The sequence below is a fragment of the Prionailurus viverrinus genome, chromosome A2, assembly GCF_022837055.1.
Source record: "Prionailurus viverrinus isolate Anna chromosome A2, UM_Priviv_1.0, whole genome shotgun sequence".
Classification (NCBI taxonomy): Eukaryota; Metazoa; Chordata; class Mammalia; order Carnivora; family Felidae; genus Prionailurus; species Prionailurus viverrinus.
The window spans coordinates 60,923,794-60,945,922 of record NC_062562.1 but is presented as its reverse complement, the minus strand read 5'-3'; the positions used below and the strand labels follow the sequence as shown (position 1 = coordinate 60,945,922).

Sequence of the window (22,129 nt, the reverse complement as noted above, 5' to 3'; positions counted from 1 at the left end):
CTGATGGGTCCGGCCCTGCTCCCAGGATGAGCCCTCCTCTGTCCTTGGGGGCCTCCCCGGCTTGCCATAAACGTGCCATCTGGTTGTTGGCAACTTCCGGCTGGGGGTAGGCCTGCGCTGTGAGGTCCCATTCTGGCCCAGGAAATTCTGACTGTCCACAGAGGCATGCATAGCCCCTGTCCGGGCAAGCCGATGGCAGCCCAGGTCCACAGACGCCATGCTATCGCTCCGAGCAGGAGGCTGGTGCAGGCGCCAGCAGGGGGCGAGGCTGGTGAGCACCAGCCCAGGGCAGTCTCAGGCAGGTGGCCACACAATGCCTCTCTCACCCCTCAGGCAGCCCCGGGAGTTTTTCTCACTCCTTACGTGGATGGGGAAACTGAGGCTCAGAGAGGGTGATGCGGTGTGGCCAGGAAGCCCAGAGTAGAATTCGAAGCTAGGGCGGCAGGAAGTTGGCGGTTATTCTCCTTTGTGGGTCAAAATAATCATCCTTTCCTTATATTTTTTCTTATGTAGTGAGGAAAATCACAGGGGCAGAGAGTGTGGGGTGAATAGTGCGTGTCCCCCAACCTGCCTGCCCCCCAGGGCAGCCACTGCCCGGTTCTTGGGCAGACATTGAAAAAGCAGACACGTGGCCCTAAGTGCCACCGTTGCTTATGACAGTCTGGGTGGTGAAGAAAACGTTCGGTTAGGGTTCGTGTCCTACTATTTAGTTTTTTCCGAGGAAACCAGTAGTACGTTCTAAGGAAGTTTTGTCTTAAGAAGGGTCACAGAAGTCCTCCCTCGTCAGCGGGGGTAGGTTGCGAGACTCCCAGAGGACGCCTGAAATCGTGTGTAGTTCTGAGCCCTGTGGACACAGTGTCTGTCCCGAGCGCACGTCTGTGATTTCGCTGCACTTCTGAGTCAGCTTCGGGGAGGGACACAGCAAGGATGGTGAAGGGAGGCTGGTGTGACAACACGTTGTGAGAAAGCCGTGTGGACACCACACACGCCCTTTCCGCGCCGGCCCAATGGGGTAAAAAGCCCCGTGAGGCGGTGATGGAGGTGACTGTCACAGGCCTGTGACACAGCATGAGGCGGCTGCTGACCTGACCATGTGTTGGGAGGAGTATTTGCCTCTGGCCCACCGTGGGTAACTGCAGCTGCCGGAAGGAAGCCATAGATGCGGGGACTGTTGTGTAGCAAGAGCGTTCTCTCGTTAAGACACTGCCTGGGCATCACCCAGAACCGGGGGCTTGGTGGCAGTGGATTTATCTGGCTGCATAGGCCTGGGGTCCCATGCCTGACGGGCCTCGTGGGGAGGACAGCGGAGGGGTGCGCCCGCCCGTCCCCAGTGGCCACCCACCTGGCCTGAGACACCGCCCGGGTCGTTTCCTGTTCCGGCTCCTTGGCCCCGGCTCATAGGCCTGGTCTAGCGTTCTTAAAAACTGGACCTTCTAACGGGACCCAGACCGGCTGTCTGCTCTCTGGCAGACCCGCCTCCTCTCAGGGGCAGTGTCTGTGGCTGGTCCTCAGGCCTCTCAAGATGGCATCGCAGTGGTAACCAGCTCTCTCAGGTTTCTGGCTCTCAGCCCTGACGCTGGGCCCCCTCCTGCTCTGTGTAACAGGCCTGGTGGAGGTGGAGGACCAGGGAGGGGCCCTGTCCTCCAGCCGTGCGGCTCAGTGACACGATGCTCCTCCCTCTCTCTGAAACCTTCGATGAGTCCCGTGCCGGCTGTACTGCCTGGAGTGGGGCCAGTTGGTTGCTCTGGGGAGGACTCACTGGGCCCCCCGGTCTGGTGCCAAGGGCCTGAGGGCGCATGCTAGGAGGCCCCAGGCAGGCCCTCAGCCCAGCTGACCCTGAAGGACACCGGGGTGTCCCCCAGGCCAGGGAAAGGGTCCCTGTCAGGTTGGCGCCAAGGAAAGAGGGCAGACCCATTTGGTGTCTCTTCCTCAAATGGATGTCTGCCCAGGCAGGGCTTTGTGGTTTGGGTGCAGGGTGCTCACAGGGAGATTAATCATCTCTCCTGCCTGTGTCCCCCGTTTTCTCTGCAGGGGGGCTTTCTCTGTGGTCCGGCGCTGTGTCAAGCTCTGCACTGGTCATGAGTACGCAGCAAAGATCATCAACACCAAGAAGCTGTCAGCCAGAGGTAGGCGTGGGCCGTGTAGGCGTGGGCTGTACTGGCATGGGCCGGGCCCACGCAGGCACAGAACTCGGCCGGATGAAGTGGTGCCTCCCGCCCGGGAGGGCGGAGAGAGGGACCCGTACCCTCACGCCAGATCCCACCTTGACCCTGGTCTGGGGGCTCAGGGAGAGCTGGAGGTGGGAGCCCTCGGTGGCCTGAAGATTTGTAGTGACCCGGCTGCCAGCACGATCCCTCCAGGTCGTCTGCACTAGGGGGCCGTCTGCCTGCACTGGGCAGGGCTATGCTCTGGGCCTGCAGCGGGGAGTGGTGCTGGGTTGCAGCTGACCCCGGGCACATGGCCTCATCCCACCCACGCTGCACACCCCAAGCCCTTGCTGGGTGGCGGCCCATTGTGGGCACACAGAATCCTGCTCTTTTGAGGTCCAAGTCGTGGAGTAGCACACGGGCAGGTGACTCAAAGATAGCCCCAAAGGGAGCAAGGGGCTGGGATCTGGGCAGGACCCCCGAAGGACCTTTGTTGAGGTGGCAGCATGGGGGTCCTCTGGGTCCTCTGACCCCAGGGCCAGACAGATGGAGGCCGGGTGACACCTGGGTGGAGAGAGAGTCAAGTGAGGCCCCTGGGGTGCTCTCTGGCCTCCCAGGGGACCTCCAGTTAGTGTCCAGACACAGGCTCCTTCTCTGACCAGAGGGGCACTGAGTGTACTCAGTGCTGGCCTGAGTCCCTACTGGAACTGGGGCTGAGAGCTGCCTCAGTCCGTGGGCTCTGCGGTGGACAGTCCAGTGGGGTGAGCGGGTGACCTAGTGCCATATTTTGAGCTGCGTGTAGACGTTGTGTACTTGCTGTGCTGTGTACCAGGCCTTCGGGCCCGAGAGTTTCCAGGAGTGGGCACCTGAGCCCAGACCAGAGGTCTGCCCACCCAGCCTGCAGGCCCCAGGGCCCCACAAAGCTGCCCTGGAAACCCCCAAGCCTGTGGGCATTTCCCCACTCCTGGAGGGCACTTGTGGCTGGTTTATTCCCTGCACCTCTCTGCTGCCTCCGCTCCTGTCCCCGCTCCTGTCCCCGCTCATGGTGAGGGGCCTGGGGCACCCAGCCGGGGTCAGTCCCACGTCCTCCGTGTTTGCTGCCTGTTTTGGGGTCTGAGCACCGTGTGGGGAAGCTCTGGGCAGATCCAGAAACTAAAGGTCCCGACCATCCCTTGATGGTGAGGCCCCTTGGGGAGCTGCTTGGGGGACTGCCTCCCGTGGGCCTGGCTGTGGCGAGGGGGCCCGGAGGGGGTGACTCCATGAGGCCTGGGGGCCAGGGCAGCCCTGGGGTGTGCATGCTTGCACAGCTCAGCCCCCATGTTTGGACCATGGCGGTAATGGTAATGCTAAAGACAGCACTGCGAGTGCCTCCTGAACGCGGTTACTACTGTGTTCCCCGACGCTGGGTGGGGGTGCTGGTGGGGTGCCGGCTTTAACTATGTTTTGGGGGATATGTCTGCACGTGTGGAGTCTCTAAGGCGGAACACAGGCTTGTTCTAGCTCACGATGGGAGGAGAGAGCCCACCCTCAGATGTCCCCCAGACTAGTGAGGGAGACCCTCACTCACCCATTAGGTTTACTCAGCCCCTTCCACGTGCCTGGCCCTGAGCAGACACATCCACAGAAGCCACTACAACTGCCTGTGTTGGGTGCAGGCACAGGGGAGGGTCTCGAGGGATGAATAGGAGTTTGTGAGGCTCAAGCAGAAAAGCACGTGGGTATATTTCTATGGAATCACACAGCTCCTCTAAAGTACCTTCACACTCCCTGGTTTGTGTGTTTATTTTTTAATGTTGTATTTTATTTTTGAGAGAGCAAAAGAGCGCATGCATGAGTGAGGAGGGGCAGACAGAGAGGGAGACACAGAACTCGAAGCAGGCTCCAGGCTCTGAGCTGTCATCACAGAGCCCGATGTGGGGCTTGAACTTACGATCCAGGAAATCATGACCTGAGCTGGTCTACACTTACCTACTGAGCTCCCCAAGCGCCCCACCCGCGGTTTATACCTGCAAAATGCTCTACACACAGAGAGGGTCAGGACCGGCAGAACCCTGAAATCCAGCATGTGTTGGGCAAGCACCACTGCTCATTCTTCTGCCCCTGCTGCAGTGAGCCTGCTGGCCCCTTCCTGACCGACAGCTGCTTTTCTGCCTCTATGTCCGGTGCGGCCGTGGAGCCGAGCACCGGCCTGGTGCTGGTGCCCTTCGTCGGGCCGGTGTCCTCGCTGGGCGCTGCTGGGGACGGGCAGCGGGGGACAGGGCCGTTGGGAATCGGAGCGGCTGGCCTTCACCCGTCCTGTCTTCCCTCACAACCACTCTCTGGCAGGAAGGGGGGGCTTGTTACTCTGTGTCGCCCGGTACCATGGAGGTCTTGGTCAATTTTTTTTCCTGTTTAACTCTTTATTATGGAAAATTTCAAACGTTCCCCAAATCTAGAGAAAGTGACAGAATGATCCCCCAACTTCAGCATTTGTCAGCTCTCAGCTCCATCTGTAGCCCCACACCCCCACCTCACAGCACGTCCCAGACGGCCTGTCACTTTGCACATGGTGTTCAGCACATTCTTCTGGCACAAAAGGAGTCTGCAGACAAGTGGCTGCCTCCCGGGTACCAGGGTCTCGGCACCCTCGGATCCTCCCCAGCCCCTCCTGGCTTTCCTAGCTGAGGGGCAGTGGGAGGGGTGAGGGGACAGGGTCTGCGCCCTGTGTGGGGCAGTGATGGGCTTGGGCTTGGAAGCACATGCCCACCCTATACCTCAGTTTCCCTAGCCATAAAACAGGGATGAAACCGGTGTGTGCTTGCTCCTGGCTGGATGTAAGGTACTTGGAAGGAGCTTGTGGGCACAGGCCTCCCCTCTCTGCCTAGCCCCGCTCCGGGTCAGAGGTCTGCCCACCCAGCCTGCAGGCCCCAGGGCCCCACAAAGCTGCCCTGGAAACCCCCAAGCCTGTGGGCATTTCCCCACTCCTGGAGGGCACTTGTGGCTGGTTTATTCCCTGCACCTCTCTGCTGCCTCCGTGAAGCTCCTGCGGCCAGCTTCCAGAAAGCCTGAAGTTCTCACCTGGCCTGACACTGCCATCTGGCCCTGTCTTCTCCCTCCCTCCCCAGAGCTTTCTTCCAGCCCTTGGCTGCTTTCAGTGTTTCCAGGCACCCCTGGGCCTTTGCATGTGTGTTCTCTCTGGAAATGCTTTTCCTGAACTTCTATCTGCTTAACTCTTGTTGATGACATTTTCTCCAGTGGAGTCCGGGACCCAGGTACCCTGCTTTTTATGCTACAGCTGTCTTTCCCACAAGATTTCCAGGCCCTGTGGGCAGGGACTCCGTTCAGTACTGTGTCCCTACCAGGGCCTGGCGGGTGGTGAGCACTCCAGAAAGGTGGAAGGAACATGTGCTTTCGGTAGGCGAATTTGAAGAGGCACATGTACAGTCTATGCTGGGGGCAGGTAGTCCCCTGGGTGTGAGGCTGGGTGGGGACTGGGGTGGGGGTTGTCTAGGGCATTTGCTGACGTGTTGGGTCTGCACGGGAGGCCCCTGGTCAGTCCAGACTTGCAGAACACCTGCAAGTGCCTTTGGGACGTCTGAGTTGCAGTGTGTTTCTGAGGCAAACCCAAGGGTGGTGGGGAGGTGGGGGCAGAGCAAGGCCTGGCTGTCACTCTGTGGTTGTGCCCCCCAGGGTCACAAGGTCACAGAAAATGTCCTGAGCCAGGGCCCCCACCCTGCTAGGTGGCCAGCTCCATTGCTAGGAAGACCACAGCAGAAATGTGTGCCCAGCTGCTGTCCTTGTGGGAGGAAGGGACAGGGCGGGGGGCCCATAGCGGAGAGGAAGGGGGGAGAGACTGGACCCAGAGGCCTCGCCCCCCACCTTCCTTCCGCTGTTGCTCAAGTGCAGTGCAGTGTGGGGGGGCTCCATCTCCTGCTGGAGCAGCCCCGGTCCTCCGAGGCTCCTGATGATAGCAAAGCAGCCGGCCACACGCAGCGGCCAGGAGGAGCGCAGGCCCTGGACACAGAAGCGGCCCCTGTGCGGGAACTGACAATGCCCAGATTCGCCGGGTCGCTGGGCATGACACCCAGCTGGTGCCAAAGACCCAAGTTATGTACGTGATTTTGGAGGGTCCGAACGCGCTGAGCCCGCAGTTACAGGATGGTTAACAAAAGCAGTTAGAGGGAAGTGAATTGGCTGGGGTGAGATCATGGGGCACACAAGCCTCAAAACCTGTCTTGTGGGCCCTCCCCCCAACTCACTGCCAGCACCACGTGCGCCTGAGCCCTGAGCCCCCCTGGAGCAGGTGTCCAGCAGTGACCCCGGGCAGGGGCTGCACGTGGGGGAGGAACGACCCTGCAAGGACTGGGGCCCAGGCAGCTGTTACTCCCTGACCTTCAGCAGTAGTGAGTCTTCACGTGGCTCGGCAGTGCCCTTCCACATCCCCTGAGGTCGGGGGTGGGCACCCCGTTCCACAGATGAGGAAACCAAGTCCCATAGAAGCAGAGACTTGCTCAGTAACACAGTTGTGATGAGCAGAGCCTGGGGCACTGGCAGCTTCAGATTTCACCCAGCTGGGAGGGCTGATGGTTGACCTCACAGGTGGGGCCGACCTCACAGGTGGGGTGGGACTCACAGGTGGGGTTCACCTCATGGCAGGGGCTGACCTCACAGGTGAGGGGACCGAGGTGATCAGGGCTCACCTCTGGGCCTCCCATCCCCAAGCTGATGCCCCGCTCACCCCCAGCTCCCTGCCTGGGTCCCCTGGGGCTGCCTTCTCCTCCCCCCCCCCCGCCCCAGGAAACCTGACTGCCTGACTGGCGCAGGGCCACTCTGCACAGCGGGGGGCGGCGCAGAAACGTGGCTTTCCTGCCTTAGCCTTTCCTGGTCCGCCGGGCCCCCTGACCCACAGGCGGCGAGACTCGGTGGAACTGGGTTAACGCAGGACGCGGGCACGGGCGCCGCATTGCAGGGGCCACTGAGCATGCGCGGCCGGAGCCCCTCCCTCCCTTTCCCTACCCAAGCTCCCTTACCCTCTCCTCCCTCCCTTTTCCTCCCCTCCCCTCGTCCAGGCCCCCCCTCCCTCCTTTCAAACCACCCTCTGTCAGGCTCTACCCCTCCCTTCCCTTCTGCTCCCCTATCCTCTCCCCTCCCCTTCCCAGCTCCGGGAACAGCTTTCTCGCCTCCTCCCTCAGCTCAGGCCTCTTGACCCAGCACTCCCTCGGGCACCCCCTCCGCTCCACTCAGCCCGGGTCCGCAGGCTCCTCCCCGGCCAGGGGCTGAGCTCGGGTCTCACGGTCTAAGCAGGTCTCAATTGCAGATACACAGTGATTTTTTTTAGAGTAAGTATGTCCCAGACTCCCAACCAACTTTTAGCCAAGTCTGCCCTCACGTGGGGATTCCCCAGGGACCCTGCGCTGTAGAGGGTCGCCCCAGGGATTTGGAGGGTGGGTGGGAAGGAGGAGCTCTCCTCTGGGCCTTCCCCCTCCACAGCCCCATCTCCTGAAGTTCTGTTGCAGGGACTTGGGTTAATGCGGAATTGGGAGCCCCCTGTGCAAGTGAGGGGGGAGTAGCAAGAGGACCTGGGGCCAGGGGACCCTCATTCCCGAGTCAGAGGAGGAGAGGGGACAGGCGGGGTTGCCAGATTTAGCAGGTAAATTTGAATTTCAAATAGACCATGAAAAACTGAATACAAACTCAGCCCAAACTGAATGGGGCTTGCACTAGGAAATTATTTGTTGTTTATCTGAATTTGGGACGTACTTGTGCTAAAAAATTCTTGTTGGTTATCTGAGATTCAAATTTAACTGGACATTCTCTGATTCATCAGGCAATACTAAACAGAGCTGTTGAAAGAATAGGTCTTTGTGATTAATTCATCAACTGAGTAGGTGAAGTCAGAGTTTTGGAAAAATGGGGGCGGGAAGGAGGGAGAAGGGTCCAGGGCAGGAGCAGACAAGGTGTAGAGGCCAGGCTGTGCCAGTGGGGGTCCTTTTGGACACCCTGGCCCATTCTTGGGGCCTCGCAGGTGATGAGGTGGAGAGCCTGGCCCTCCTGCTCGTTCTGGGGTTCAGTGATTCTGGGGTATGGCTGCCTTTGTGAAAGCTGAGTCCATCCCAGGGGCTTTGGGACCTGCTGACCTGAGGCCTGAGTGGTGTCAGGCAGTCGCAGGGCTCACCCCCCTTGGGTTGTGGAGGGTTGGGAGAGGGTGAGGAGGCTGGCCGGGGTTATAGGGAGGGGCTGTAGGCCTGTCTGCCGCTCCCCAAATCTGAAGGGGTCCTCACTGCCATCCTGCCCACCCCACATGCACCAAGAGCCCCCTGGAGGTGGGTGCAGGGTCAGAAAGGCCTTTTCTGGCCAGTGTGGCCGCAGCCTTCTGGCCCCAACCCTCCAGCTCAGCGGGTCTCAGAGGCCTTGCAGAGTCTGGGCCTCGCCTTTGAGCAGGACGGTGGCGGGCGAGCTGTGCAGTGTCTGGGGCCATGCCCAAGTGTGGAAGGCACTCGGCCTCTGTTCACAGTCGAGAGCACGTCCCCGGGGTGGTGCCCAGGAAGCATCACAGGTGCTGTTGGGGGTGGGCTGTGATGAGACCCTGCCCAATAGCACCTGCGGTCCCCCAGGCTGTGGAAGGAAGCAGGAAAGGAGGTGGTCACTGGGGAGCTCCTATGTCACCATGCCCTACTGTTCTGGAAGTTGAGAGTGACCCATTTCATGGTCACTGAAACTGAGGATTCCAAGGAAAGTCACTACTGGTGAGGGTGGGGGCCCTGCCCAAGGGTCATAGGCATAAGCAAACAGGATGCTGACACTGGACGGTCAGGCAGACGGCAGCCTATATTACAGTGGCTCAGAGCCCAGGGGGGACATTGCATGTCACCCGGGCGTGTGGGGCACACTTGGGAACAGTGTGAGCGGCCTGGGCTGTGGGAGGCAGGCTTCGCAGTGACAGGAGACGGGGTGTCCCCGGTCCCCGCTGTGGGACATGGTTAACTTCTAAGTGAATAATTATTCTCTGGCAGAGGGTAGGAGGGCACCGTGCCTGGCCTGCCTGGGGCAGTGGCCGTGGGGCGGGGAGACCTCACCTGGGAGCAGAGGGGGCAGGAAGCCCACAGCTAGGTGACACTGGACATTGGGGCCTCAGTTTCTGGCCTTGCTGCACAGCTTGGCTGCAGCTCCTGTTGGGTGGTGGCCCCCAGCCTGAGGAAGGAGTGAGGAAGGCCTCTGTGCAGCGGGGGGCCAGCTGAAGGCGGGGAGGGTGGGCTCTGGGGGCCCAGCTGCCACACGGACCCACGTGGCCTGCAAACATCTCAGAGGCCTTAGTGCTGCCATGTGGGTGGGGCCCGGTGGCTTGTCTTTGTCCCCATGGCAGCTGCAGGATGGCATGGACGCCCTGGCGGGGTGGGGCAGCTGCCTGATGTTGGCATACTAATTGCTGGGTGCCCAGTTGCCGTTTTAAAACAAAACACGCACAGAAGTCTGCGATGGGAGCTTTCTTCATCTCTGTCACTCTGCCGGTACCCGGCCATGGTGGCAGCACCATCACGAGAAACACCACGAGGTGGGGGGCCCTCCGCTGCTGCTGCCCCCACTCAGGCTCAGGCTCCAGCCCCCCACCCTGTGCAGCCCAGCCGCACCCCCAGCCTCCCTGTGCCCCACACCCCATCTGAAAGTTGGGGCAACTGTAGCAGCCCTACCTTGTGGGAAGCCCCCGGCAGAGTCAGGGGTCTGTGCAGAGCAGACAGCAGATGCTAATCTGGGGGGGACCAGCAGGACCCTGCGAGGCCTCTTGGGTTTGGCTGCCTTGTTCATGTGTCCCAGCCCCATGAGTCCCATCAGCAGGCCCAAGCTGTGGAAGCCCCGACTTTGAATCCTCCCGGAAAGCAGTGTCCTCCCGACAGCCGATGGGATGTTGTTCCCGGGACGAGGCCGAGGTCGGAGACACCAGTGTCAGCAGGTGCTCAGAACTCACCCATCTTCCATGACACATCCTTCCCCAGGCCACCCAGCCCTCCCAGGGACTCTGGAGGTGTGAATGCCCAGGACAGAGGCTCAGAGCCACTGGGTTGCCGGCCCAGTTTCCCTGGCCGCGGTGCGCGCGACCTTGAGAACTTAGGACACAAGAGTTCCAGGGTTGATGTTTGGAACACTGTTTGGCCTGTGTGCAGAGTGATGTGTGATGTGGGTATCCGTGGGCCTCCCGAGGTTCTAGAAAGTTCCCTGTTGCGGTGTGATAGTACAGGTGTGGAGATGGGTGGCAGTGAAGGGGAGGAGCCTCCCAAAGGTGTCCCAGGGCCTAGTGCAGCCAGTCCCCTGGGGCACACATTTTTCCTGCCTCCCAAGAACAGAAGCCACCGGCTAGGAGAACGGGGACACCTGCCAGGATGTCTTCTTTGGTGGGGCAGGAGGAGGGAAGTGGGAAAAACAGCCCAGGTGCCCAGCTCTGCAGGGCACGATGGGGGAGGGGTGGAAGTGGGGGCTGTGGGCTGGGGTCTCCTCTCTGTCGAGGCCTCTCTTGGGACCTCCCCACCCTTTTCACACGTAGGAAATGGGCTCAGAGCGAGGCCTGGCCTGGTTCAGGGCCCCAGGTCCAACGTCCCCGTGGCCACCAGAGGCTGGCACACAGGCAGTCCCCCAGCTTGGTGATACTGGTCTGGGTTCATTGCTGGTTTGCCCTGGAGGGAGCAGAAGACTGAGCAGCCCCAGGCCCTGCGGAGTCCCAGGCTGGGTGCAGGGTGCGACCAGGGAGCTGCTCCCCCCACCAAAGGCTGTGGCTCCCCCCAAGTCACCTGAGGTGGTCAGCACCCAGCATCCTCCCCGGGGGCTCTGTCTCTGGCTGGTGCATGGCCCCCAGCCAACAAGGCAGCCCCGTGACTTTGCCCACCCCTATGTGTGCCCCACCCAGCACTGTTCCGTGTCTCCCTCTGGGGCCAGACCACACACACACTCCCACACTCTACAGCCCAAGGGCGGGCCATGTTCCTTTCCTGGGACCTCGGTGGACCTTCCTGTGTCCATGCAGAAGTGGATGGTGACCCTGAGGCAGGGGCCTGACCTTGACACAGATCCCCACAAGCTCTGTCCAGGAGCTGCTGGATTTGGTGGAGCATCCTGGGCAGCAGCTGCTGTGGCCTATGACCTCAGCCAGACATGTCCCAGCCTCCTGGCCCTGCTGTCCCTGTGTCCCCAGGCCATCCTCCAGGCGGGGGGAGGGGGGCCAAGGAGGCCAATGGACCCCTGTGCTGGCGGGGCTCCCTAGTGAACACAGCCTGCCTGTCCTGTCCCAGGAGTCCTTGGGGGTCCAGCAGCCGCCCTCTGAGCCCCCGCTGCCTGCCGGGCTGTGTAGACTTTCCCTGTGGGATTTCATGTTCCATCTAGTACGACTGGCAGCTGTTCCCTACTTCCCAAGAGGTGGCCTCATCCGTCCCGGGCCAAGCCTGGGGAGGCTGCTGGCAGCTCCTCCCGCCAGGTGGGCCCGTTTCCCCCTCCATCCCTCCTCCACCCGCTCCACTGCCTCGCGGGTGTCCTTCTGCCCGCCACAGCTCTGCTGCTGCTCCTGGCAGCTGGCGAGGGGCCAGGCGCCCACCCACGTCCCTCCTGTCCTCCTTCTCCTTGCGTCCCCATCTCTGCTCTGAGTCACCCACAGCCAGGGAGCAGGTGGGGATGGGGCGGGGGCGGGAAGTATGGTGGATGGTGTCAGGGCTGGGGGGCTGCGTCCCTGAGGGGGCCTTGAGGAGCCCCCAGCCTGGAGTCGAGTCCTGGCCTTGGGGACACTGAGTGTCTCTGTGCACCTGTTTCCTGGACCCTGACTGCTGCTCACACTGCGGGGCCCACGAATGTCCTCTCCCACTATGGGAGCACCCTCCCACTACCCTCAGCTTGGGGTGCCCCCACCTTGGGGGGACCCCTGCCTGGGGGAGAAGACCCCACCTGGAGAGATCCCTCCTGGGGGACCCTGTCATGGGGAGTCCCCACTTGGGGTCCTTGGTGTGTGCCATGGCCAGGGCCATGTGGTGGGTGGGGAGCTGGCTTCAGTCCCCCACTGCCATTCCTCGGGGTGCTGTTGTGAAACGGTGAAGGCCCGTCGTGTATGCGGCGCAGGCAGTGCCCGAGTGTGGCTGTGTGGCAGGCGCCTGTCTCTTCTTGCCCCTGGGGCCCCTGTCCATCTCCCTCATGGTGGTGGGTCCCCGGCAGGGCCCAGTGACTGCCCTGAGCAGCCCCCGCCTCTTCCTCGCTCCCGGGGGCTGCTGGGGTCTGGGATCTGCTGTCCCCGAGTGGGGTGTGCAGGGCTCCGCTGCAGCCTGCCCCTTCCTGGCCCCCAGCCCCCCAGCTCGGGGGCACCACAGGGGCAGCACGGGCCTGGCACACAGGGCGCGGTGGAATCAGCCAGGGGGCTGGCATCCGTGTCGTTGGATTTTGGGCAGCCGGCAGCAGGGGACGACTGCCCAGTCAGTGTGTCGGTTTGGCTTTGCTCTGTGTGACTCGCTCTCCCACAGACGTGAAGGAACGCTGTGCTTCATTGCTGGGGTGCTCCTCCTCTGCCAGCGCAGCCCAGTGCCCTCCCTCATGGGAGCAAACGCTCCAGGACTGGCCCGCACGCACTTGGGCTTGTCTCCGCGTAGAACGTGTGAGCGGTTACAAGGTGAGATGGCTGAGCCCAGGAGTCCCCTGCAGGGTTCCGCGTCAGAAGCTGTGAGAATTGCATCTTGCCCCACGAACGCACATTCCTCCAGAACCTCCCTCTGGTGTGGGGTCCCCCTCAAGACTCTCGCACGTGGCATCAGGGCCTCCTCTGTCCCCAGGGCTCATGGCACTGCTGCACCTGCTCCCTGTGACCCGGGAGCTGTGTGTGTCCCCAGGATGCAGTCAGAGCTGGCCTTGGGTCCTCAGGTGGGAAAAGGGCAGAGGGACTGGGGCTCCCAGAAGCTGGGGGAGCTTGGCCTATTCCCTCACTCTATGCCCCCCTTCTGTCCCCATCCTGTTTAGAAGTCACCCCCAGACCCTCCCCTGGAACATGACTTCAAAGTGCAGTTCCTGGAGGTGCATGCGTGGGGTTGATGCAGGCGAGTCTGACATGGAAGACTGACTCCATGGTCCGGACGCGTGGGGTGTCAGTGGGGCGGATTCCTGGGGTTCTCTCAACCCACAAGCTGCACAATGGGTACTGTGTTTGTTCTGTGATATGTGCCGTCATTCCATAACAAACTGTTAACCTCTGTGGCCGAGGCAGTGGGGCTCCAAGCAGCAGGTGCTAGGCCTCAGGGCAACTCCGGGTGCCCTGGACACTCAGGACACCTGGCCACAGCCCTGGGGGGACCCTGTCGAGCTTTGTGCCTGGTCTCAAGGCTGGCCTGGTCACTCAGATGCTGCAGGCCCCACAGCCCTGGCCGGTGCCTAGTGAGCCCCTCCTGGGGTAGCTTGCTGTCTGCCCGGCCAGGAAGTCCCTGCGGTGAGCATGGTCAGGAGGGGGTCAGGGCCCTGGGCAGGGCATCTCAGGGCTGGTTCAGGGTTGCTGGCCCATCCTACACCCTGCTGCCTGCAGGAGGGATGGCCTGCAGGTGTCCTTCAAGGCTCCAGCTGACGGTTTAGAGCCGGGCTGGGCTTCTGGTGAACCTGACTGGCTTAAATTTGACTCACGTCCCCATGTCCAAGATGGGGTTTAGGACATTCATCTGGAAGGTAAGAAACAACTTTCCCAACATTGTGGGAAGAAATCAAGGGCCGTGGGCAGGGTTAGGGGGTTGGCTTTTCTCCCACGGCTGCCTGCCTGTCCTGGACGGTCCATTCACTTCAGGGTGGGTGTCTCCATGGCCGGTTTTCACGATGTGCCCTCATTGCGTTAGTGGCTTTGTGCCCGTTGGAAACAGGATCAAACCCTTTTATAAAAACAATATTTTGCCTAATTATGAAAGTAACAAGATCGTTGTCGATGTCGGGGAGACTATAAGCCCGTAATTCTGCCTCCTGGGGGGCCGTGCTGTTACTGACTGGATGTGGCATGCGCACTGGGGCTCTCCTGCATCGCGTGTTGTCACTGGCGTGGCATCAGGCCTCTTCTGGCCCCGTGTTGCTGACCTGATCCTGAAGGGGGCCAGCCAGGAGGGTCGGACACCTGCTGTGGCCATGGGGTGGACCGCTGGCATGTGGGCCCGGGCAGGCAAGCTTCCTCTCCTGGCCACACAAATAATTTATCTGCCCAGATGCGCCCGGGAGCCAGTCCGTCTCGTGGATGGAGCTTTGCCCTTGGAGACAGCTTTCAGTAATGAAATGCAGCCTCTGAGTTACCTACTTCCCACAGGTGGGTTCCCACCTGCATTTTCCTCCTGATTTTTATGTCTGACCCAAATCTGGCATTTTTTTCCAGAGGGAACTGCCCCAGCTCCCACCACCCTAACCCTCCCGAGCTCTCTCTGCCCCGAGCTTTGCTCTGGCCCACCCACACGTGGACTGGCTTCTGAGCTGCATCCACATTTGGGAGGTGAGGTTAGCTCAAACATTACTGGGACAGTTGGCAAAACCAGGATGTGGACTGTAGGTTAGAGCCGAGGTCTGCACCGGCGTTCGACCTGCTGCATGGGGTGTGCACGGGGTGCGTGCGCCGAGATTATGCAGCACGACGTTCTTGCTCTTACACATACACAGTGCACATCTTGTGTCCCCTGGTAAAAGGATGCCTAATGTGGCTTCTGTCAAACCCTCAGAAAAAGTAAGCGTGTGCACATGGAAGGACCAATTATACAAATGTGTATTTTCTGAGGACTTCACTGTTTGCAGCTTTTCTCTAGGTTTGAAAAATGTTCAGCATAGTAACTTAAGAGAAAATCCTATAGGGGCATCTAGGGGCACAGTCAGTTAAGCGTCCAACTCTTGGTTTGGGCTCAGGTCATGATCTCACATTCATGAGTTCAAGCCCTATGTCAGGCTCTGCTGACAGTGTGGAGCCGGCTTGGGACTCTTTCTCCCTCACTGTGTCCCCCTCCCTCGCTCATGCTCTGTTTTTATCAAAATAAAATACACTTAAAAAAAAGAAAAAGAGAGGCGCCTGGGTGGCTCAGTTAGTTGAGCGTCCAACTTCAGCTCAGGTCATGATCTCACGGTTTGTGAGTTCGAGCCCCGCATCGGGCTCTCTGCTGACAGCTCAGAGCCCGCCTGTAGCCTGTTTTGGATTCTGTCTCCTCTCTCTCTGCCCCTCTTCACTTGTGCTCTGTCTCTCTGTCTCTCAAAAATAAATAAATGTAAAAAAACAAAATGAAAAAAAAGAAAAAGAAAACCCTATGAAAGACAACACAAAGCTATGATGCCCCCCAGCCCCCGTCAGCCCTCCCACTGGCCTGAGGGGGAGCAAGCTCCTGGCTGTGGCCACAGCCCCTTCCCCGCTGCCCTCCAGAGGTGGGCCTCAGGTCCAGGGAGCCCCAGCCCCAGTTCTGTTATCGCTGCCTCATTTTGAGCCACACACAGACTGGGGAGTGGAATCCATGCTGCGTGTGTTCTGTTACAAGCATGTTTGATTCATCCCCCCAGTGGTGATGCCTGGACTGCTTCCAGTGCCCGCTGTCTGTGGGTAGGTGCTCAGCTCCCACCAGGGCTCGCTGGGTGTGGACATGAGGGAGGGAGTGGGGGGCAGGGTCTGTCCCTATGGTTCCGCCAGCGTCGTCCCAGGGCTGGGCGCCCGGCCGGGCAGGTGGGTGCCGGGTGGGCAGGGCAGGACGGTGTTAGCATCTCTGGAGGCTTGAGTGCTGGGAGAGGGGAGGGCCGGCTGGACCTGAGTTGTTGCCAGAGGTGTCTGTCTGCGGGCATGACGGTCCTGCTCAGGAAAGACACTTGCGTGTTTGCAGGTGTGTCCGCATTCAGGACTGTCCTGCCCTTCCCGGCTCCCCACTGTCGCATGGCCCAGGGCCTGGCAGGTCTGAGGACGCCTGCACAGCGGCCTTCCTGCCTCCAAGGACCCTGTGTACTTAGCCCGTTAACTGCACCCTGCAGGCGGGTGCTGCCTGGAGTCCTGGTGAATCAGGCAGTTGTCTGGCATGGTCGTGTGTTCCCCAGACTCTTGCTCTGAGGGGCTCAGCATGTACAGGGCTGGAGTGGGGGGGTCAGGACCCCTGGTCCCCCCGGCCCCCCCTCCCCAGTCACGTCCCACACTGAGACAGCTGCCATCCTGAACTTGGAAATCCCTTGCCTTTCTTGACGGTTAGGCCACACATGTGTGCCCAGTGACCTGTGCGTGTTGACCTCGGTGAATAAAAGTGCATTGTGGGTCTTCTTTTATAAGTGGCTTTTTCACTCAGCCTGGTGTTGGGGTGGTGTGCACATGTTGATGTGTGTTGTATGACTGTAGCGACATTGATGCTGCATTCTCTAGACAACGGAAACATGGGTTTTTCCAGTATTTTGCTATTGAAATCTCCATTAACTTTAAAATTTTTTCTGGTAACGTCTGTTTGTCTGAAATAGAACATTTATTTTCTATTTTATTTTATTTTTATTTTTTTAATGTTTATTTTTGAGAGAGAGACAGGGCGCAGGCAGGGGAGGGGCAGAGAGAGGGGGAGACACAGAATCCGAAGCAGGCCCCAGGCTCCAAGCTGTCAGCACAGAGCACGATGTGGGGCTCGAACCCATGAACCGCGAGATCCTGACCTGAGCTGAAGTCAGATGCTTAACCGACTGAGCCGCCCAGGCGCCCTTTTATATTTTTATTTTTAACTTTATTTTTATTTTAGAGACAGAGCACGCACAATTGAGGGAGAGGGGCAGAGAGAGAGAGAGAATCTTAAGCAGGCTCCACGTTCAGTGTGGAGCCTGACTCATAGTTTGATCACACAACCCTGGGATTGTGACCTGAGCCGAAACCAAGAGTCAGATGCTCAATGGACTGAATCCCAGGCGCCCTGAAATAGAACATTTCTGATGAACTGCCTAGTCCTTAGAGGGGCAGCCTCTGGAATTGAAGCCCTGGCTGTGAGTTGGGGGGGTGGGCAGGGAGGGCTCCCAGGGGCTCGTTCTGGCTGCTTCTTGCCCATGGCGAGCTCCCCCTGGGCCTGGACTCAGCTGCCATGGCAGCGTCAACACACCTTGGCCATCACAGTCCCGGGCCTGTGTTCTGGGGATCTGTGCAGCCCCAGATGGTCCCCGAAATCCTGCCGAGGCCCACGCTGACCCCAATGGTGGACAGCGTCGCCCCGCCAGCCCCAGGGCCGCCGCTGAAGAGCACACTGGACTTTAGTGGAGGCTCCGCAGAGTTTGGAATTAGGACAAACAAGTGAGGGATGAAATTGGTGCCCTCAGTTCCGTGCTTCTCTTCCTGAACCACCTGGGGCTCCCGCCTCCGCCCACAGCCTCGAGCTGGAAACACCTGGCAGTCTCTTCCTGCCCCAGCGCTGCCACAGGACCCCTGCTGGGACAGGGGCACAACCTGACACGTCAGCTCTGCGGGCAGAAGGCGGTGGCATGTCCTCGCCACCGAGAGTATGTCCGGCACCCGGCCGTCTCTGCAGTGCCGGGCATAGGCTGCTGGGGCACAAGGTTATACTGTGTTGCTTTCTGTCCCCAGATCACCAGAAGCTGGAGAGAGAGGCTCGAATCTGCCGCCTTCTGAAGCATTCCAACATTGGTGAGCAGCCCCCTGAGGGGCCGGGACCCCCCTCTCTGCTCCTCCAGCCAGCAGCCTTCCTCCCCCAACGATCGGACTTGCAGAGTCACCAGAAGGTCCCCTTTTCCTTCTCTATAGACATGTCCTACCCTGAGGCCCCTGGAAACGTCAGATTCTGGGGGTTCGGGGCAGTCCCTTGCAGGAGCTCTGCGTGGACAGGTCCCCTCCCCTCGCTCTGTAACCCTGAGTTGTGTGTGATTCTGGTAAGAACATTCTGTGGCTTCAGGAGAGCCACAAGGCAGCCTGATTAAAAAGAAAAACATTGGGAAGCCAAACATCTCTGAGACCATAGCAGGCGCAGTCCTGGCCCGAGGTCCAAGGTCTGGTTCTGGAGAACCGCTGCAGACCCCTGCAGGTCTCTGGTGCTGTGACCTGGGGCATTGATCCCAGCAGGGGCGCAGAGCCCCGGGAGCCTGGGGGAACGGATGCCCTTTGCCCTGCAAGCCCAGATCACGTCCCCCGTGAGTGGTATGGCTGTAGGGGCCGCAGACCCTGGAGTCAGCTGGCCACTCGACCACCACTCCCTCACCAGCGTGGCTTGAGTGTGGCCTCTGCTTGCTGCTCTGTGGAGCAGGGATGTGTGTGCACCTGCCTGTCCTTTCCCGAGTCTGGCCCTTTAGGGAGTTGGAGCTCCCTCTGGGATACAGCCAGGAGGCACGGAGGGGACTCTGGGTGTGCCACCTCAGGGACACCTGGGAGCTTGTCAGGGTGGAGTCCTGGGCCCCTCCTGCCATGATTCTGGTTCAGTTGTTCCAGGACAGGGCCCAGGACTCTGTAAGAACAGCAGGTAGTGAGGGGCAGCCAGTTTGGGAACCATCCCCAGACCAGGCCCTCAGCCTTGTGGAGGCCCAAGAGGCCCCAGGAAGCCTCGCCAGGCCTTAGGGCTCGTCCTGGGGGCCCTCCACCACTGGTTGTGGCTCTGCAGGGTGTTGGGTCTCTCCAGCCGGCCCGGACCAGTGGGAGGGGTGGGGAGGCAAATCCCCCCACTTCCCGGGCAGCCCCTGTGCCCCTGTGCCCATGGGCTCCTGCAGCCCTGGGCCTGGGCCCGTGTGCTTTTACTTCCAGATTCTCAAGGTGAGTGTGTTGGACCCACTGGCATGCAGGGTCCCGCCCCGCCACCAGGAAGCCTGACTCGGGCCTGGGGCGGCCCAGGAATGGGGACTTTCACCAGCCTGTCAAGTGATTGTGACGCAGGCGTCCACAGGGACCCCAGCCCAGTTCTCACTGACAGAGGGTAGGGGATGTTTGGGCGAGTGGTGGGCTTCAGCCCGATCTCCCACCACCCCAGCTGTTGTCCTCTGTGTACCTGGGCCAGATGCCAGGCACTTCTCTCCCTCTGTCCTCGTTCTCCTGGTAGATAGCACCACCCTGCCAACTCTACCCACACCCCTTCCTTGCCAGTGCCTCCCCTGCATCCTCTGAGCACCAGCTGAGGGCAGGTCGCCACTCTGAGCAATTTTCACGAATCCCCTCTTAAGAAGGGAGGACCCAGGTGTTCTTCCGGTTGGTGTTCTAAGACACTTCACAAGAAGTCGCCCTGCCCTGCCTAGATGCCCCATGTTGTTCCTGATCAGTCCCGGAAGTCTTCGTAGCAGCTTTATTCCAGAACACAGGGCAGAACTGTGCAGAGGGAACATTCCAGAACATGGAGGAGTCAGAGCTGAGCCCATGGTGCAGAGGGAACATTCCAGAACATGGGGGAGGCCGGGCTGAGACAGGACAGGTTAAGCTAGAACATTCCAGAAACTGGGGAGGCCGGGCTGAGATGCGTGCAGAGGGAACATTCCAGAACAGACAGACACAGGGTGAGACTGGCTGCCATGGGAACATTCCAGAACACAGGGAGTTAAGGCTGAGACAGGTTCATCTGGAACATTCCAGAACAGGCTGATGGAGGGCTGACACTGGGGTGCAGATGGAACATTCCAGAATAGGTAGATGCATGGCTGAGACTGGGGAGAGGCCCTCTGAGGGGTAGTGGAACAGACTTCCAGGGGGAGGTGAGGGGAGCACCTTGCTCCCTGGCCTGGGTCTGCCCAGCCCCACCCTAGACAGAAGTGCCCCTGGCCCCTGGGAGGGGAAGCCAGGTGCAGGGCAGGGGCTCTGAGAGGGGCTCCCCTTCCTGTGCCCACTTACTCAGGGAGCAGTCGTGTCCAGGATGTGGGGAGGACAGGGGAGGGAAGGAGAGGGAAGGAGCCTCAGTTTCCCCATCTGTAAAGTGGGGAGTGCCCAGCAGGCCCTGGGATGAGTCAGGTGGAGAGCAGGTGCAGTGTTGAGGCCCTTCTTTGTGGAGCTGGGGGCTTTGGGGAGGCTGGGGGAAGGCTGAAGGGAGAGAGCCTCCCCTCTGCACATTGACCCTCTCTCCTCGGACCTGGTTTCTGGGGTTAGAACTGAGTTCCTTTGCTGGGTGGTTCACCCCTGATCTGGGCAGGTGGGGGCCATGGAGGACAGTGCGCTGTGGGGGCTCCCTGCCTGGACAGGGGGGAGGAGATAGGTTTCCAGGGTCCGAATCCTGGGGCCCGCAGCTCATGATGTTACACATCTGGGCTGGGCCTTCCCACCTCAGACAGCACAGGGGTCTAGGGAGGGGGTCCAGAGCCTGCCTGGGAGGGTGGCGGGACCCCCTGAGAGTCCCCTGGTCTGTAGGTGCCGGGCCCCAGCGAGGGGAGCATTCTGGGTGCATCCCCCCGGCCCTCCATGTCCAAGCACAGTTTCTAGATGCCGTCGACTTTCTTGTCGCCGTGCACCCTGCTCAGTGTTGTTTACCTGCTGTTTTTAAGAGGATTCAGTGACGGTTCTCTCTTTACTTAGTTCTGTCACAAATCAGTCTGATTTTTCTAAACCATTAAAATATTTTTGCACATTAAAAATGTTTTTAAAAAAAGAGTGTCCATGTGCACACAGTCTGCACTCCACACGGAGCCCCTCCAGTGTCTCCTGGGCAAGGAGGCGGGACCCCCCTCTGAGCGGCACTGGGGGGCAGCACCCAGCTTTATGGACCCCTGCCCCCCCCCAGGGAAGGACAAGAAAGACCCCAGGAATGTCCCTCAGTGGGCGCTGCCTTCAGGGGCCCCCAGGCCTCTCTCTCCACTTGGAGCTTAGTGGGGGTGGTGGGGGGCAGAGGCGGCTGCTCAGGAGGCCCCTTGCTGAGTCCACGCCAGGAATAGGTGAGCTCTTGTTCACCCCGCCTTTTTCACAGAAGGGTCTGGGGAGGAGGGTGCAGTGAGCAGGGCTCTGCTGTGTGTTGTGGAGAAGCAGGGCAGGCTGGTGGAGTGGGTCCTGGGCTGCTGTGTGGGCGGGAGGGAGGTCAGCAGGGGCCTCCCCGTAGTGGAGGCCCGAGGCCTCCCCGTAGTCCCTGGGAAGGGTGACTGAGCCCAGGCAGCAGGCGGAGGCCATGGGCCCTGGAGGACCTGGCTTCATGAGTATGGTGAGGACGGAGGGGAAAAGGCTGGATGTTGGACCTTGAGCGGAGACACAGAGCCTGAAATGGAGGGCAGCCGCCCCCCTCCCCAGGGCCTGGACACCCCGACTGCTTGGGCCGGAGTCCACTCTTGGTGCTGGGCTTTGGCCCCTGTCAGCACCGCCGCGGCCGGCTCGGGCTTCCTGGCACAGAGACACGGCCTAGCCAGGCCCTGGGAGGATTGGAACCAAGGAGAGAGGAGGCCTGCAGGCTGTCAGGAACTAGGGCAGCAGCAGGGGCGTGAGGGAGGGGCTGCGACCTGGGGGAAGGTGCTGTGCCCCACTCTTTGAGCACCACTGGCCTGCCCTGCCAAGAGAGGAGAGCAGCTCCCGGGGTTCCACGCCCCAGTCCCTGTACTGCTGGGAGCTGTGTGTACCTCTCGGGAGCTGTGTGTCTCCCAGCTGGTAGTTGAACCTCTCTGTGCAGCATCTCCCAGGCTGGCGCACCCACCGAGAGTGGCGTCTGCACGAGGCAGGCTCCCGGAGCACAGAGGCAGAAGCTGGCATGTAAGGGGCCGTGTCCACAATGAGCCATTCCTAGAAATGTGTGCCGTTCAGTGCTTGTGCATCTCCAGCTGGACAGAGAGGATAGAGTGGTTGACGCCTGGGCTGAGAAGCACTAACTTGCTGTCCACTCTCTAGCTCGCCCGTCAAACGCTAGTGGGCCCTCTGGCCAGCACACCCCGGGCTCGGGAGCACTCGGGCCGGGAGCACACGGGGCAGACCAGGCAGGAGGGGTAGGCCTGAATCCGGGGCCTGAGCTTTGGCCAGTGATGCCTGGTGGGGCTCCCCGAGCTTGTCCCGAGAGGCTGGCGATGGGGCCCCACTGTGCACCTCCCCTGTGAATGGCTCCTTTCCAGGGCCCGGTCCAGGGAGCCTCCACCCTGTGGCCCCACCCCTTCTG

General features: G+C 60.5%; 1 protein-coding gene across 2 annotated transcripts in view; it reads left to right on the top strand.

The window, feature by feature from the left end:
- CAMK2B (calcium/calmodulin dependent protein kinase II beta) overlaps positions 1 to 22,129 on the top strand; it is an 81,428-nt gene that overhangs the window by 27,204 nt on the left and 32,095 nt on the right. The window contains exons 2-3 of one of the 2 annotated variants that reach the window (XM_047849385.1): positions 2,032 to 2,126; positions 17,668 to 17,727. In XM_047849385.1, the coding sequence (XP_047705341.1) occupies positions 2,032 to 2,126; positions 17,668 to 17,727 (155 nt within the window). Of the gene's footprint in view, positions 1 to 2,031; positions 2,127 to 14,355; positions 14,416 to 17,667; positions 17,728 to 22,129 lie in introns of those variants that run through there. The other variant, XM_047849384.1, reaches the window with a different exon arrangement.